The 17,684-nt window shown below is 40.1% G+C and overlaps 1 protein-coding gene and 1 long non-coding RNA gene across 2 annotated transcripts; one reads left to right on the forward strand and one right to left on the reverse strand.

The window, feature by feature from the left end:
- Positions 1-7,838: 7,838 nt before the first annotated feature.
- Positions 7,839-17,319, reverse strand: LOC131257800 (protein BUD31 homolog 2). Its single transcript, XM_058258705.1, has 4 exons — positions 16,994-17,319; positions 13,185-13,330; positions 12,564-12,751; positions 7,839-8,316 (listed from the first exon to the last, which is right to left on the reverse strand). The coding sequence occupies exons 2-4, from the start codon at positions 13,276-13,278 to the stop codon at positions 8,161-8,163; spliced, it is 438 nt and encodes a 145-aa protein (XP_058114688.1). The 5' UTR covers positions 13,279-13,330; positions 16,994-17,319; the 3' UTR covers positions 7,839-8,160.
- Positions 16,291-16,921, forward strand: LOC131257801 (uncharacterized). Its single transcript, XR_009177638.1, has 2 exons — positions 16,291-16,423; positions 16,833-16,921. It is a non-coding gene; the product is annotated as an uncharacterized LOC131257801 (long non-coding RNA).
- Positions 17,320-17,684: the final 365 nt, after the last annotated feature.

Here is a 17,684-nt window from a genome sequence, read left to right on the forward strand (position 1 = left end):
GCAGGCTGATTCCACTGCCAAGGGTATAGTGAACCAGTTGATGCCCTGCGTCCCTCCCCTTGAGGAGGCAAGACTTAAGGTGGTGGTGTGTAGATCAATGACTTCGTACCTAGGCATCATGATGAGCCTAGGGTTGGGCTCTGAGTCGATGTCAGATGTAGGGGCTTGTTTTTCATTTTTGATGTCTTAAAGTTCCTCGTGTTGTTGTAACTCAAGAGGATTTGTTTGGATGACCAATCAATGTGGGGTTCTTCTTGCTCCTTGCCCAGATGTTTCTCGAGCTTCCTTATTAGTGTGACTGAGGTATGATGGGAATCAAACCCTTGTCCAGGTGGATAATTCCGGTACTATGGAATCTTATCGGGGTGAATGGTGCGAAATTCTCCTCATCTGGCTCCATACATCTCCTTTTAGGTGCAGGTCCTCTGGTTTGTTTATCAAGGAATGCACATATTCCAATCCTGCCTTATCTACCTTTTCTCGCACTCTAATCATTTTGACAGTGTATTGGTGCTCAAGCCAGTATATGAGGATTCGACGCTCAGTTGTAGTGAAAATGCATCTTGGCCCCGAGGGTCGCGTAGCTGGCTCATGATTAATGGTTCCAAATGGTAAGGTGTGGTAGGAGCTTTCATCTTCTGGCTTACATGCATCGATGACCAGAATGTTGGGCTCCCCTAGACAGATTGCTTCCGTGGGAAAATGTTGCTCTGAATTAGTAAGAATGGAGAGTACTTTATTACCTAGGATATATTTGACTCATTGATGGAGTGTCGAAGGAATGGCCCTAACTTTATGCAGCCAGGGGCAGCCGAGGAGGAGATTGAACGAGGAAGAGATGTCCATGACTTAAAAAGGTGATTGTGGATGTGTCTAGGCCTATTTGTAGTTCAAGGTCAATTTCTCCCTTGGCCTACCTCTGTGAATTGTCAAAGGCCCCCTCATTCATGTTACTATACCTAAACATGGATGGGTCAGTACAAGATATGTAGCAGTCCGAAGTGAGTAAACATTCAAACTTGACCCATTGTCAATGAGAATGAATGGGATATTGTGCACGATCCCTATGACTGACAGTTATGTTCAAGGATCTCCAATGGTTTTTTTCAAGTGGAGGGGTCTGATGTAGAACCTGTCAGAGACACGTTCCTAGCATGATTGAGTCAAAAGAAGATGGACCGTGAATTGACTATAACTTTTGATCCGGGTATTGTTACGGGGCACACAACCTATCAATCTTTACTGAAATGGGGCATCCGAGGTGAACCGACCCACAAAGTGGGTCGCATCTGTCCGTTTCGTCAAAAAAGGCGCGCTTTCAGCTCAAAAACGAATTTTTAGGAAAATTTTAGTATTTTTAGTAATTCTGATTTTTTAAATATTTTTAGAGTTTTAGATTTTTTTTCTTTTTAGAAATAACTTTTAGTTATACTAAGACTCTTCTAGAGAAAGTTTATTTGTAATTTTTATTTTTAAAAATTAGGCCTTAGAAGAGTTTTATTAGAATTAGGATTTTTATTAGAGTTAGAATTTTGCTATTTTTGGTAATTACGATTTTTAGTTTATTTTTTCCTATATTAATGGTGTAAGGAGACACATTAGACAATTATCAAATAATCATTCAATTAATTTCGAATTTATTAGAATTTATTTCTATTTTCTGCTTTCTTTCCTCGTGGATTCGAGAAGTCTCTGTGAGGAGTCCAGAGAAGTTCCGTGGATTCCGAATAGTTATCCTCTTGAGGAAGACGGTGCTCGACCTCATGTCCTCCCCTGCGTCGGTTTGGTATCGAGCCAGGTTTCTCCTCGGGATGATGGCTTCTAACAACGGTCGGGCAAGAATCCCATGGGCGGCGTTCAAGGAATTTACCTTTAACGGCGGCGGCTTTCAAAGCACGGCGAGAGAATCGGCAAGCCATGCAAGGGCTGCAGGCTTCCATTGATCGCATGGCGGATCGTTTGGCGGAGGCCCTAGGGCAGCTCCGTGTTCATGGTGGTGATCCACCATTAACAATTGATAGAATTAGTAATCATATTGATCGTAGGGCGACGCTATCAGTGAACCGCAGGATCCCTTCTAATAAAGTGGGATCTAGCGACATGATTTTACAGCATCCTAGACGAGCCATTGATCAGATGGATCTGATGGATCAAGAATTCAAGATGAAAGTCGTTCTTCCTAGTTTTAATGGTCAACTCTACTTCAAGGACTTCCTCGATTGGTTACTTAAAGTCAACGTTTCTTCGACTACATGAACATAATGGAAGAAAAGAAAGTTAAACTCGTAGCCTACAAGTTGACGGGCAAAGCTTCAGATTGGTGGGAACAACTTCAACTCGAGCGAACGAGACGAATGAAGGCGCCAATCCGCATGTAGTCATGGATGAAGAAGTTATTGTGCATGCGATTCTTCCCTACCAATTACGATCATGTATTATTCCAACAAAATCAAAATTATTGGTAAGATAACCAATTATTAAAGGGTTATGCAGACAAATCCTATTATTTTTCGGCGAGAGGTGACCAGGTCAAAACGGAGTTGCAACAAACCACAGGATTCATCAGTGGAAAACATGTGACCCCTATGGGAACGGTGAGCCAACTCAAGACTTCTAAAGTGGAGGGACAATCTTTCATGACTGAACAGGCCTTTGTTAAACAATCTGAGGAAACGGGAGACATATATGCAGTAGTTGAAGAGAAAAAATATGTGGAGCCTGTGAATATCCTAGAGGATTTAGAACCAGTATCGCAGGCGTTCAAGGGGGTTGTGCTCGATGAACTCCCTAATAAATTACTTCCCATACAAGATATGCAAAATCACGTTGATCCCGTCGCAGGGGCAAGTCCGCCTAATTACCCACATTATCAGAAAAAATATGAGATCTTGAAGGCAGATGTGAAGGAACTGATCGATATTAGTCAAGTCAAGGAAAGCATGAGTATATGTATCGTATCGGCTCAAAAGCTTAATGCCAAGTACAAAAAAAAGTCTAATGAACATCGGCGTCAGAAGTTATCTCAGACTCATGTGCCAAGTCTCTTGCGTAACTCGAGGACGAGTTTTTTTCAAGTGGAGGGGTCTGATGTAGAACCTGTCACAGACACGTTCCTAGCATGGTTGAGCCAAAAGAAGATGGACCGTGAATTGACTATAACTTTTGATCCGGGTATCGTTACGGGCGCACAACCTATCAATCTTTATTGAAATGGGCCATCCGAGGTGAACCGACCCACTTTGTGGGTCGCATCAGTTCAAAAATGAATTTTTAGAAAAATTTTACTATTTTTAGTAATTCTGATTTTTTAAATATTTTTAGAGTTTTAGATTTTCTTTCCTTTTAGAAATAACTTTTAGTTATACTAGGACTCTTCTAGAGAAAGTTTATTTGTAATTTTTATTTTTAGAAATTAGGCCTTAGAAGAGTTTTATTAGAATTAGGATTTTTATTAGAGTTAGAATTTTACTATTTTTGGTAATTACGAATTTTAGTTTATTTTTTATATATTAATGGTGTAAGGAGACACATTGGGAAATTATCAATTATTCATCAATCAATTTCGAATTTATTAGAATTTATTTCTATTTTCTACTTTCTTTCCTCGTGGATTCGAGAAGAATGAATGGGATATTGTGCACGATCCCTATGACTGACAGTTATGTTCAAGGATCTCCAATGGTTGTATTCTTTGGGTGGTGCTCATCATCTAAAAAAGTGATGGCTCGTGGTGCGAGGAGTTGTCCTATCATGTAGGTAACCATTTCTGAGGGTGCTTTTCGAGATATGTACGAGATATGTACGCGTCGTTTAATGTTTTGATGAACATTTCACAATGGGTTTCAGACGTGCAAATGAGTTCCCAACTGGATATCTGGCGTGGAATTATTTTTAGCTGAGTGGCCACATCATAAGCCTTATTGACCTTGGCGGTTAAATCTGCTAGAGATCATGTGGTGTGGCCCACTTGAATTTTGGATAAACATGAATTTTCCCACTAGCATACTAAAATAATCCAACAAAAATTATGAATTCGGTGGATTTCACTGATACATCATGATGGTTCCCACACATGGTTTTACAACTTGGGTGAGTCTTGGACTCGATGGGACTCAATCTTCGCCCTCAACTCTAGTAAATTGGGCTGATTCATGCCAACCCTTCTGAGTCATGATAGGACTTGAGCGCAGGGCAACTAACCACTTTGACGATCAAAGCTAGACAAGTAATCCTAAGGTGATCGTGTAAGCAAAGGACATTCCAGATACAGTTAGTACGGAGATCCCCATAAGGCCGTAGAAAGCGGAGAGACAGTACTTTCCAAATTCATTCGAATGTTAATACCAATAAGGTGTGAAAGGGTTGGGATTGGTTGCCCGTAATGCCACAAAAAGCACAGGGACAATTGAAACATTTTTCCAAATCCTCATGATATGTGCGAGTTATCTATTTCCGAACAATCAACTAACATAGACACTAAGGCAACGAATTCATACCATATCCAAATCTGACTAGTGAGAGTGGGGTGTCTATTCGCTTTGGCACTCAGTTGTGAGCAACTTCTGCCAAAGAGGGACATCTATAAACACCCCACCTAATGCTAACAAGTTTATTAGAGTAATGTAGAAACCATAAATCGCAGCCAAAACCCAAGTTGAGTCCAAGCCAAGTCCAAGACTAATTTAAGCCCAAACACAAGCCCATTAATACTTAAAACCATAATAAGGCAAATACGAGTAGACATGGGCAAAAGTCCACCATGGGAGGGACCCCAGCAAAAAAGAGGCCCATCCACATGGCATGTGTTACCTGCTACGTGGACAACCACCATCTTTTGGAACAAGGTTGGGTGAGGTGATGACATTAGCATGCATGCATCAACAAATACACTTAGGGTGGAATGACCTCTCTGCTCTCCCCTTCGTTCAAAATTATGCATTTTACCCATCGATCGAACCACCCATATTACTCCACGTAGCGATCCCATTCTGACAACCAATCCTCACAAGTAGAGCTTTTAATCTTAGAATTCCCAAAAAACGCAACAACCAAAAAAAAAAAAAAACACCCTAACAAGCCTACAAATATCACATTCTTCTCCCTTTTCAAATTAAACCATCTTCCATCCATCATCAATCACTTCACGTCTCTCACCTTACACCCATATTCACCATTCCTTTAGCCCATCCATTCACCTAGGAGAGAAAGAGAGCAAGATAGGAAGCTCATCTAGCCTTAGATCCACTAGCCACGTCCAAACCTACCTTATTCTACTTGCAGCAGTAGATAAGGGACTTATCTCAGATAAGCGAGTTTGGTTATAACTTTTTATAAGTTATAACTTTTTTACTTAAAAAGTACATAATCACTTCAGTTAGGGTTGTTTGGATGCCTATAAGTTCTTTTAAGTTGTAAGTGACTTATCTGTAAGTCACTTACAGGTGAAAGTTAATTACAAATAACATGTTTAGATGTAAGCTGTAAGTCACTTATAGGAAGTTTTTCTGTTTCGGTAACCTGTAAGTAAATGTAAGTTGTAAGTCACTTACAGGAAAGTTTTTCTATTTTGGTAACCTATAAGTTACTTACAGGTAAAAAGTTGTATATTCACACCGCGTAGAACTTGGATTAAGGAATTGTTCCAAAATGTTATGATCATATAAAAATGCATGGGATCAAATATGTAATTTTATTAAGCCCATCAAGATGAATATTTGAGCAAATTCTTAGGCCAAACTAATTATCAAGTGGGCCATAAAAGTGGGCCCGTGAATTCAAAACATCTATAATATAGAGCAATAACTCAATTTAAGCATTGGGAAGAAACTTAAAAACATTAATAAGTTAAGAAACATTAATTTATCTCAGAATCCGAATTCATTTCGCAAATAGATCTAAAAATCAAAGAATTATTAAGTCAAGAAATACATACCACTAAGCATAAATGGTCCATATATAACAAAATCAGAATTATCATTACCGTCCAATTTTTAAAATCTAAATGCATGAAAATAATTAAATGAAAATTTTAAAAAGAAAATGCATTAAAAGAATCCAAGGGACCACAGCCATTTTTGGATGAAATCCCAAAACTTAAGCAGGGCCAAATCTTAGGTGGACCACACCATTAGAAACAGGCAAACAGCCGATAGCTCCATTTAACTAGTCACAACTGTTTCTGCGGTGGGGTCCACATGAGATTTGGTTCAGCTTAATTTTTGGGATCACATCCTAAAATGAGTATACACTTGTTCTGCGGTGTTTTTTACTTCAAAGAAACATATGGATTTTTTAAGGCAAATTGGCAGTTCGTTCTCAAACTACGGCAGCAACATAATATGTAAGTAGCATATGATGTAGGTCTGAACTTCATGCAATTTTTGTTCAGGCCGAATTCACATTGGTGCACCCACCTTCCAGTGATCCAGATCATATTTCTGGCGTGACCAACTATGAATGGATCATGAACAAAGGACACCTCCATCAAACAAACCAGCCATCTGATGAGTGTACATTGTACCATTGTATATATTCCACTGGACATGTCTTACTTTAAACCATCCACAGAGTTTACTATTAAAATGGATGGACGAGGTGGACCAAATACATAAATCACGGGGATCCCACAGAGTTTACTTGGTACACAATCCATTTCCGTCGAAATGCTCAGCTGTGCGCCATTTGGCCCTGAGTTCTTATGAGAACTTTTTGAGAACTCATAACCCGTGATGTTAGTCCAAAATCTGAATGGTCCACGTGATGCATAACCCCATAACCCCATGAAACCCCTAGGGCCCAACTTTTACATTGATCCAAAACTTTTGTGGGCCATGGAAAAAAAAAAAAAACAGTTTCCTCCCTTGATTTTCATCTCACTTTGCTAAGGCCCACCAGAGTTTTAGATCAGGATGAAAATTGGTCCCTGGCGGTTTAATGGGAGGTTTCATCACATGGACCGTTCGGATTAGAAGCCTATGACACATGTGGAAAGGTGCACATGTGCACGGGTGAGCATGCCTAAGTAAGAGTAACACCTACACCTAATCCACTCCTGTTTTCGAAGCAGAAAAAAAGGGAACATTGCGATCAAACCCTACCATTTTGGGGAGGAGTCCATGGAGAGAAATTGCAGAGAGGAAGAGTGCATTTCTCCATCTTCCCCAGTTTTTAAAAATCCGACCACTGGGGAAGTGACTTCTCACCCCCATACTCCTGCAATTTTTTGGTAGAAATGCTTACAAGTTACTTACAGGTAAATTTTCTCCCCCAAACACCACCTATAAGTGACTTCCCTGTAAGTCACTTCCCGCTTACCCAACTTACAGGCATCCAAACAGGCCCTAGAGGCATTAGGAGAGAAGAAAGAGAGGAGAAGCTGGTAAGTATATTGTTTGCCAAATATACTTATCTTCTTAATAAGTAGAAACTAAGATAATCTACTTGTGAAATAAGTAGATTATCTTAAGCAACTTAAGATCCAAACGAGCCCTAAATGACAAAATAGGAAGCAATGAAACGAGTAGTCATGATCATCTGCCAGAAGAGAACTTTTTGAGTTATAGGCAATCTTAAGTGCTCAATATCTCCACACAACAAGTAGAAACCAAAATACATTCAGCAACCCATGCACAAAAGCAAAAGAAATGGCGTTAGGAAAGAAATCAGCCATTGCAGTATCCATCAGATAATATACAGTTTGGAGCGGTTCCACATTTTCATATGGATGCATGGCCAGACCAACCCATGATGATGATGAATGAATAATGACCGTTGGATAGAAGAGGCCGCTTGCAAGTGCCTCCATAATCACCATGACTGGGACAGTCAAAGCCATCTAATCAAGGGCAAACAAAATAGCTTGCAAGAGTAGAAATAAACTACAATATTTTGGCTGGTCCTCAACCAGATATGGCTTTGATCATCTGATTTTGGGTGTACTTTCCACTAAGGTAAGAATCCATAACGGAAAATTCACTATGTATGTTCCTAGGTCTGAGCAACAGCCTATAGTCCTGAAAACGAACCAATACACAGTTTAAACAGTCTACAATCTAGAGGTGCTTTCCGAGATTCATCTCAACCTCCAAAATCAGTTGGATTTAAATTGATTACCCGAATTGATCGCAGTCGCAATGTCATTCTACCGGGAAGAAGTTTGGATCAATCTCCACTGGCACACCCCCTGCACCCACAGTGTACACATTCTATAACCTTCTCTTCCCTCAGGTGCTTGGGCACTCTGCAGACGCATGTTGTTTGGAAGTTGTGGTCCCGTGGTTGGATGCATCGTAGGCAACAGAGCCGTTCATACCCAGGCTGGAAGTCAAACACAAGGGTCAGAGAGAGACACAGAGAGAGAGAGAGAGAGAGAGAGAGAGAGAGAGAGAGAGAGGTGGGGGATCCAAAAAAGGTAGTGACCCATTCATAGCTGGCCTGAAACTGGTTGAGTCAGGCTTAGGTCCAGTCCACGATAACAGCAGTCATGTAGATTAGTTTTGAATATATTCATTACATGTCACAAACTTACATGTAGAAAATGATTACAACACCGGACTCGTTCCTGAAATTTTTGAATTGGGTTGGGCTCAGGGATGGGAAACCTGACCCATCTCATGATCCAGTAGGGCTCCATGTCAAGCCTGGCATCATCTAGTCAGGCTTGATCCGGCCCACAAACTGGCCAGATCCACTGAGATCCCCACCTGCTGAACTAAATGGGTAGAAAGTAACAATTGCCAATGTGGAGTTTTCTTTTTCATTTTGGTAAACTGAAAAAGTCTGAAAATTAAATAAAGTGCTGGAATCTTGAAGTACTGAATTTTAGTACTTAGAAGTACTGAAAAATCTACTTGGTAATTTGTCTGAAAAAAAAAGTCCTGATATTTGAAAATAAGCAGTTTTTCACACACACACACAAAAGTGTTTGCTAAACATAAACTATAAATGCCTGAAAATTAGCAAATTGTTATATTTGGCCCTGTTGTCTCAATTAATATCTTTTGTAGAGTATGATATGAAACCTGCTATGCCATGCCACCAAATTCAAGATACTATCCCAATTTATTCATCTTTTTATATGTTCCTTCTTGTGCATTCCAACAATAGAATGTCACTCAATATAGGTCCCTGAAGCATAGGACTGAATATGTAGGGCCCATCCTCACATTGATCTGATAGGTTGAGCCCAAGATGCATATGGGATGCTCCTAATATCTCTAAGGTTGAAGACACTATTCAATCAACGGCCTGCTTATAGTGTTTACAGGCCTACTTATGGTGTTTATGGAACACCATGCAAGCAACAAGCAACAATCAACATGCAATATTGAGTCGCAGGATAAACATTGGACTCCTGACCCATGCTAAATGAGGTGGCCTATCTTGATGTATGCGTGAAATCCACATCGTCCACCCATTTTACCAGCTTATTTTAGGGGCATGAGCCTAAAAATGAGGCAGGTGGACCACACTACAAGAAACAGTGGTAATTGAACACCCACCATTAAAAACTTCTTGGGGGCCACAAAAGTTTTGGATCAAGCTGATATTTGTGTTTTCCTTTCATTTCTGTGTAACCTAATCAACAGGTTAGATGACAAGTGAACATTACAGTTGGCCCTTGGATTTTTTTTATGGTGGGCATTCAATCAGCACTTTTACTGTGGTTTGGTCCACCTAAGATTTGGATCAGCCTCTTTTTTTGGGGCTCAAGCCCTACAATAATGGTTCAAAATGGATGGATGGCATGGATACAACACATACATCATGGTGGGGCCCATAAAGCACCGTCACTAACCACCTCAATTGCAAATGGCCTCTGGACCCATGTGCCATGCTAAAAAAAAAATACGGTTGCCCACCTTGATGTATGTGTGAAAATCCATGCCGTCCCACCATTTTGCTAGCTTATTTTAGGGCATGGGCTCAAAAATGACACAGATCCAAATCTAAGGTAGACTACACTAGAAACAATGGTAATTGCACGCCCACCATTAAAAACTTCTTGGGAACACAAGCATTTGGGTTCAAGCTTATACGTGTTTTCCCTTCATCCATGTCTATGTGACCTAATCAACAGGTTTGGGAAGTTTTTAACAGTGGGCATTCAATCACCACTTTTCTTGTAGTGTGGTCCCACCTAAGATTTGGATTGGCCTCTTTTTTGGGCTCATGCCCTAGAATAATGATCCAAAATGGATGTACAGCGTGGATGATACACATACATCATGGTGGAGCCCACCGAGAACCATAATTATCTGCCTAGTATTGTAAATGGCTAAAAAAAGTCCCTGCAGTGTTTAAAAAAAATGAGGTGGCCCACCTTGATTTATGTGTGAAATTCACGCCGTCCCACCATTTTGTCAGCTTTTTAGGGCATGAGCCCAAAAATGAGGCTGATCCAAATCTCAGGAGTACCACACCACAGGAAACAATGGTAATAGAACACCCACCATTAAAAACTTCCCGAAGAGCTACAAAAGTTTTGGATCAAGCTCATATTTGTGTTTCCCCTTCATCCAGGTCTGTGTAACCTTATTCACAGGTTGGATGGCAAATAAACATTACAATGGGCCCTAGGAAGTTTTTAACGGCAGGTGTCCAATGACCATTGTTTCTTGTGATTTGGTCCACTTAAGACTAAGATTTGCTTCATTTTTGGGACCATGGCCTAAAAATGAGCTGCAAAAACTGATGGACAGTATGGATATACAGCAAATACATCAAGGTGGGCCCACAGAGCAACACCCACCAACATGTTACCAGGGTCCGCACCGGTTTTGGCGGACTCGAGTTGAGTAGCATAGAACACCGCACCTGGGCCTGTATCGTGTCGATGTTATAAAGTTCTATGGACCCCACCATGATATACATTGTTACATCCACACTGTTCATCCATTTTTTTTCAGATCATTTTAGGGCATGACCAAAAAAAAAAAGAGGTAGATCCAAAGCTCAAGTGGACCACACCATAGGAAAAAGGTGGGGATTGAATGCCTACCATTGAAAACTTCTTGAGGGCCACAAAAGTTCTGGCTCAAGCTGATATTTATTTTTCCCTTCATCCAGGTCCGTGTGACCTTATGAATGGGTTCAATGGCAAATAAATATCATGGTGGGCCCTAGGAAGGTTTCAACAGTGGGCTTCATTGTCCCCGTTGCTTTATGTGATGTAGTCCACTTGAGCTTTAGATCTGCCTCATTTTTTTTACTCATGCCCTAAAATGATCTAGTAAAATGGATGGACGGTATAGATATAACACATACATCATGGTGGGGCCCATAGAACTTTGCCACATCAAAATAGGAGTTATTTGAACATGAAATCAGAAGTCACTTGGAAGAGGCTAAAGTTATCATTTTTTATTTTTTTTTAAATGAAGGGTATTTCAGTGAAAAGTAATAAAAGATCTTAATGCAAATCACTTATCACATTCTGTGTCAAGTCAATGAAGAGAAGCTTAGAAAATTGATTTTCTAGTGAAAATCCAAATTAAGCACTTGATTTTTTGGATTTGCCAAACAATCTGAATCAAGGAAAATCACTTAAAATAGCCCATTTTAGTGGTAAGTGCTGAAAATAAGTTTTACCAAACAAGCCCTAATACAATCCAATAAGTAATGGAAAAACAAATGAAGAATAGGTGGAAATTTTGGGTCCTGAGTCTCATCAGATGTATAGTTTGCTAAGGATTCCATAAATAGGAATCCCATGGTTCAGTGATCCAGAGTGCTGATCTGATGGGCACCAGAAATATGGGATGCCCAAACAATCTCCAACAGGAAGTTCTGAACCATTCAATTGGTTGCCTACAAATCCCCAACAGAAAATAGGACACTTTTTGAAGGTTTCAGATCTTCATATGAGGGAGATTTTTGAAGAATCCTGTACACTACGGTTGCCCACCAGATCAATGGTCTGATGCCAACCCATAGTCCCAACATGATCAGAATCCTTCACCATTGTGTACACAACAATTCATCATGTTTGGGGAGGAAGATATATATATATATATATATATATATATATAGAGAGAGAGAGAGAGAGAGAGAGAGAGAGAGAGAGAGCCGTGCTCACCTGCGCACATTTGCACATATGTCATGGGCCCAAAATCTGAATGGTCCACATGATGCAGCACCCCCTGAAACCTTTTGGCCCAACTTTCACCCCGATCCAAAACTCTGGTGGGTTGTAGCAAAGAGAGGCAAATCAAGGGAGGAAACTGTTTCCATTTGCATTGGGCCCTTTCATGCTTTTGTATGTGGTGTGGCCTACACAAGTCATAGATTAACTTGATTTTTAAGTCATAAGGGTAGATGTTCGACACGCATCACGGTGGGCTCACACAACCCTCTCTCTCTCTCTCTCTCTCTCTCTCTCTCTCTCTCTCTCTCTCTCTCTCTGTGTGTGTGTGTGTGTGTGTGTGTAATTAAGAAGCAAGAATGTAGTCAAAATAATGACACCAATGCTAACCTTCTTCCATTTGGCAATTAGATTGCTGACTGTGTGTGTGTGTGTAATTAAGAAGCAAGAATGTAGTCAAAATAATGACACCAATGCTAACCTTCTTCCATTTGGCAATTAGATTACGGTCAGCATAACCTTGATCCAAGCAGAATTCATATAGCTCCTTGGATATTTCCTTTCTTCTATAAAACAGGTCATAGATGTAGCGGCTCTTTTGATGAGCAATTCGGAAAATGGGCCACAGCGCTTCGCATTTTCTCTTACCATCGTGTGGATCATTTTCAGCTGTTCACAACATAGAATTTGCATCAGCATATAATGCAGAGTCACCAATCAAGAGAGGCAAATCCATAGAGCAATTAGAAATTTGCTAATTTCACACACATGCACAGCGGATCAAGGCAAACCCATAGAGCCATTAGAAATTTGCTAATTCCACACACATACACAGCGGAACATCATACCACCGCAAAAGTGCCAATGTTGGTACACACCTGTAGAACATCCAAACCACCCATCAGGCAGCCCCGCTATGTATATTTTGCCTATCCATTTCTTTCATACCATGGGCCACATAGAGGTCAACCAGCCAGATTCTTAGGCTGATGGCTCAGATATGGCACAAACATTCCACATTGGCAGGTGCAGCAGCATGTGAAGGGCTGGGTTATACACCTGTGTTGGATTACCCAACCCCAAATTGTCATAAATGACTGACCTTCTCTCATCTTTGCTTCCAGCTCACGAAGAGTAGGCTCAATTAACTCCCATCCATTGGGATATTTGACACGATTGGTCTTTATCTTTGGCATTCTTCCAGTTGCAGTTAGTTTGTACCTTGTCCTTCCAAGGGAGAATATATACCTGTACAGTAAGCCAAATGAGAGACAACAAAGATGAATATGATTTCTAACATCTCTCTATTGCAAGGTTTGGATTCTGTATGCACTTCTTCATATGTTGGGAGCTATCCACTAGGTGGACTGTAACTTGCAGTGCAGGGTAGAGTTTTGCTAAGTAACGCAAAGTCGGTCAGCATGTCTTATCTTGTATGAAAGAGTGAACAGTCACGATAACAATTGAGCATCTCATGTGTCACTGAAAAAGAGTATGAATCAGAACTGATATGCTAGCCAAGTGCATCAATAAACACACACAACATCCCCAGGAGTATGAATCAGAATTGATTTGCTAACCAAGTGCGCACGCACACGCGCACACACAAATTTGGGATATGAGAGCTGATTTAATTAATCAAACTTAGGTCATATGAATATACATTCTATCAAAAATCGTACACACACACACACACACACACACACACACACAAATTTGGGATATGAAAACTGATTCAATTAATCAAACTTACGTCATGTGAATATACTAAGGAATTCCAATGCATTCCAAATACAAGCTCCCAAACGGAAGATTTGAATTCCAGTGCATTTCAATCAAACACAACTGCGGATTAAAATCACCTTGATTCCAATGTAATTGTGATTCAGATTCCAATGTAATTGTGATTTGGATTCCAATGCAATCCAAATCCAAGCTCTCAAATGGGCCATAACAGAACCAATTTCCAACCCAAATTCTCAAGATGCAAAGGGCTATTTGAGACTGTCTTAGTCATTCGTCCCTCAAGGGGTTTTAATCATCTACTTCCTCCAATCATTGATGTATTTGGGAGTTTTTGGATTTCAAAAGGTGAAGAACGACTTTTTTTCACTTTTGCACATTATCTCATTTGGGAGTTAGTAAGACACTCGAAAGGAAAATCAAAGAAGGAGATTTTTGGGGAAAATCTCCAAAAACATTTTATCACTACCTTCTAATTTTTCATTTTCAAGGAAAGATTTTTCTTCCCAATTATCTTCCCATCTTCTCTTCTCTTCTCTTCTCTCCTCTCCTACTGCTCATTTCCCTAGCAATTAATCAATGATTGAGATTGTATGATCAAAGTGATATATGTAAGGGATGGGCAATAAAGTTAGGCCTCACATGATGAATGGTAGGGATAATCAATATGGACCATGCATCAAGTGTATCGCTGTTGTAATGGTTAATAACACATTAATGATTATGACATGTTAGGATTCATTGTGGATGGAAGATATCCAGAAAAATCTCAAATCAGACTTATTTGAAACCTCTGACCACTTTAACTCCATTCCATGCGGATCAACACAGGAGGCACAAGGCCAGGTTAGGACCAGAGCTTAAGGGATTAAGGTTGGGTAAGGGTGACAATTGGCCAAGGTAGTCTGGATGACTACCGGGACACGGCCCAACATTGGCTGGTTATGGATAGTTAAATGGGTGTGGTTATGGGTTTTGTTAGTAATTTTAACCCGATTAATAATTGGATTGGGTGTGTTGAAGCCTCCGGCAACCCAACAAAGCTCGAATCCAACATACATGGTCAAGCTTAACTACAGCCTTGACTTTATAGCCATTGGATGGGGATAATTTAGAACGAGTGGCTCAGATTGAAGTGTTGACAAGAGGAACCATTTATATGGTATTACACTCGGGCCCATATATAAGGATTTTAATTTGAAATCCCTATTTCACTCGAGAGCACTCCATCCTCCTCCCTTGAAAGCCTAAGGTACTCATCCTGATTGCTAGATTTGAGTCCCTCTTTCAATTCCTCTCTTCTACTTGTTGTGACTGTTGACCCACGATCTCTCTCAATCTCATGACCGACTAAGGAGAAGAACAAAAAGAAGTCATGGGTGATTTTTTAAACTTTACCCTATTAGACGACATGCACGAAATCCTCATGTTTCCAGCTCGTGATGTACACTGATTTGGCAAGGTCCATTGACGCATGTCAGGTCTAGTTGATCTGTGTGATTGGTTCCATTTTGTGATGGTGATCCAAACAAAACACCTGTGTGGTTGACCTATCCAAACCTGTGATGGGTTAGGGTTGAAGCTATGATAAATCGGGTTGGGTTAAGTTACGACTGTATGGGATATTAGGCAACCGGATGACATAACGGACATATAATCAAGGCCCAATTGGAATTGTGGCCCTACTTCCACCGGTCGGCAATCAAAGCCATCCTACTAGATGTGTGTCCCACCACCCAATCGGATTGTTGACGTAGTCCAAAAGATTCATTTAGACCCCAGAAGATACCAATTGTAACACAAGCAGAACCATATACATCGATTTAAAAAATTTACAGTAAACAAATGCAAATGATTCACCACAAGACCATTACAGATGCAAAAGTGCAACCGTCTAGAGATACTAAGGGGTCGTTTGGCGCCATAGATTTGGTGGATTTCAAATCCCCTGCTATGTTTGGCACCATAAAGTAACTGGGGGTTTCAAATCCAAGGTAGAAGTTTGGATTACATCTAAAATCTTTCCAAGAGTTGCATGTGTAACATGTGTGTCACTAGGCTACTAATCTATTGGGCACATGGCCCACTGATGATATCCCAAAACAATCAAATTATCACCTACATTACTATAATTACTTTAATACGATAATCTGCACCATCCAAACTTGTCCATGTAAATCACCAATTAAAAATCATTGGTTAGTCACTCGAATGTGATCCTGTGCTTGTGGCCCATCCAAGACTTTGAATTTCATCATTTTTGGGCAAAGTATATATTTCAACGGGCTTATTACAACTACTGTATCAAACATTACATACAAACACTAATTAGAGATATTAAAGTTGATTTAATAATTAAATTCAAACCCCTGTAAATATACTATGCATAGCTACTTTTGGATTATAGGGGATTCTGAATCCAGGGTGCCAAACACGAGGGGAGGATTCCAAATCCAGGGTGTTCCAAATCCACGCTCCCAAACAGGCCCTAAGAGTTAACCGGAAACCTCAGACCTATGCACCAAGATTTCTCTCTCAATGGGGAACACGTTTTCTGGGAAAATGGTATTTCCAGTAAAGTGATGAAAACGAAAACAGGTTTCTCGGTTTCATGGTGCGCCCCTGAATCTGCTGCCGAGCTCCTCTCGTCTTGGCATGGCCTCAAACTTGGGAAGCTCAAAACCATCATCTGGCACATGGCAATCCTTGCCATTTGGTGGGTCATTTGGACTGAAAGGAATGAGAGATGTTTCAACGATAATTCTTCCTCTGCTACTTCTGTGGGTTCTAGGGCGAAGAAGATGGTTATAGAATGGGCTGTTAACGTTCGGGATCTGATTAATTTTGATTTTAGCTTTTTAGGTAGCTAGGGCACTTTTGCTATCTCAGCAGTTTCGCCCTTCTTTTCTCTTTTTGTTTCTTTCTTTTTCTTTCCTTTGTTCCCTCTTTTCTGTTTAATGTTATTTTCAGTTTGTTGCCTTCAAAAAAAAAAAAAAAACGAAAACAGGTTTCTCAACAAGATTGTTCTTGAAATTTCAATAGAAAAAGTATCAAGTGTTATCAGTTATATCTAAAAAACCCAAAAGAAACTATAAATATTTATCCGAAATTTTAAAAATATATAATTAAAAAAAAATCAATATGTGATATTAAGGGGCAAGAATATACCTCTATCAAGCTCGAGAAGTGATCCAATCAATCAAAAAACTGATTTTTTGAGCTTCAAAGGCAGAAATTTGATATTTTTCCTTTGTTTGGGGGCTCCAATGCTATTGTAAATACATTAAATAAACCTTCTTGTAGGGCCGATTGATCGGCCAAAATCTCCCCTTCAACGGCTTTTTGGATTTGTAGAATTGAGATGTGCTTTTCGAGGCCGTACGTGAAGTTGCGGAATAGAAATTAGGGCTTCGAGTTCAAGAGTTAAGCTTGAAGATCGAAAGTCTTTCTTCTTCTTTTGTTTTTTTTAGAACCTAGGGTTCTGTATTTGTTTGACGGGCGCTGGGACGCGGATTTCTTGCCAAAGCCCTTCGCAGGAAGTTCCTACACTGGAACCCAGGTGGGTCCCACCGTGATGTTTGTAAGGAATCCACACCGTCCATCCGTTTTTGGAGACCATTTGAGGGCATGAGGCCAAAATTCAGAAGGATCTAATACTCAAATGGGTTTTAATAAAAGAAAAGGTCGTTAGGGAAATTCCTACCGTTGAAACCTCCCTGGGTTCTACAGTAATGTTTACATGCCATCCATACCGTTAATAACGTCATTTATACGGTGACGAACTAAAAACAAAAATATTAGCATGATTCAAAACTTCTGTGGCCCCACAAATATTTCAACTGTGGACATTCAATTATCA

Source organism: Magnolia sinica, chromosome 10 (assembly GCF_029962835.1).
Source record: "Magnolia sinica isolate HGM2019 chromosome 10, MsV1, whole genome shotgun sequence".
NCBI lineage: Eukaryota > Viridiplantae > Streptophyta > Magnoliopsida > Magnoliales > Magnoliaceae > Magnolia > Magnolia sinica.

What these genes read in the sequence shown, in the direction of transcription:
- LOC131257800 (XM_058258705.1), bottom strand. Translation starts at nt 13,278, where the DNA reads ATGCCAAAGATAAAGACCAATCGTGTCAAATATCCCAATGGATGGGAG. An exon ending in GGAAGCAAAGATGAGAGAAG is followed by an intron (nt 12,752 to 13,184) that starts GTCAGTCATTTA and finishes TGTTGTGAACAG; the next exon opens with CTGAAAATGATCCACACGAT. An exon ending in TAATTGCCAAATGGAAGAAG is followed by an intron (nt 8,317 to 12,563) that starts GTTAGCATTGGT and finishes TTTGACTTCCAG; the next exon opens with CCTGGGTATGAACGGCTCTG.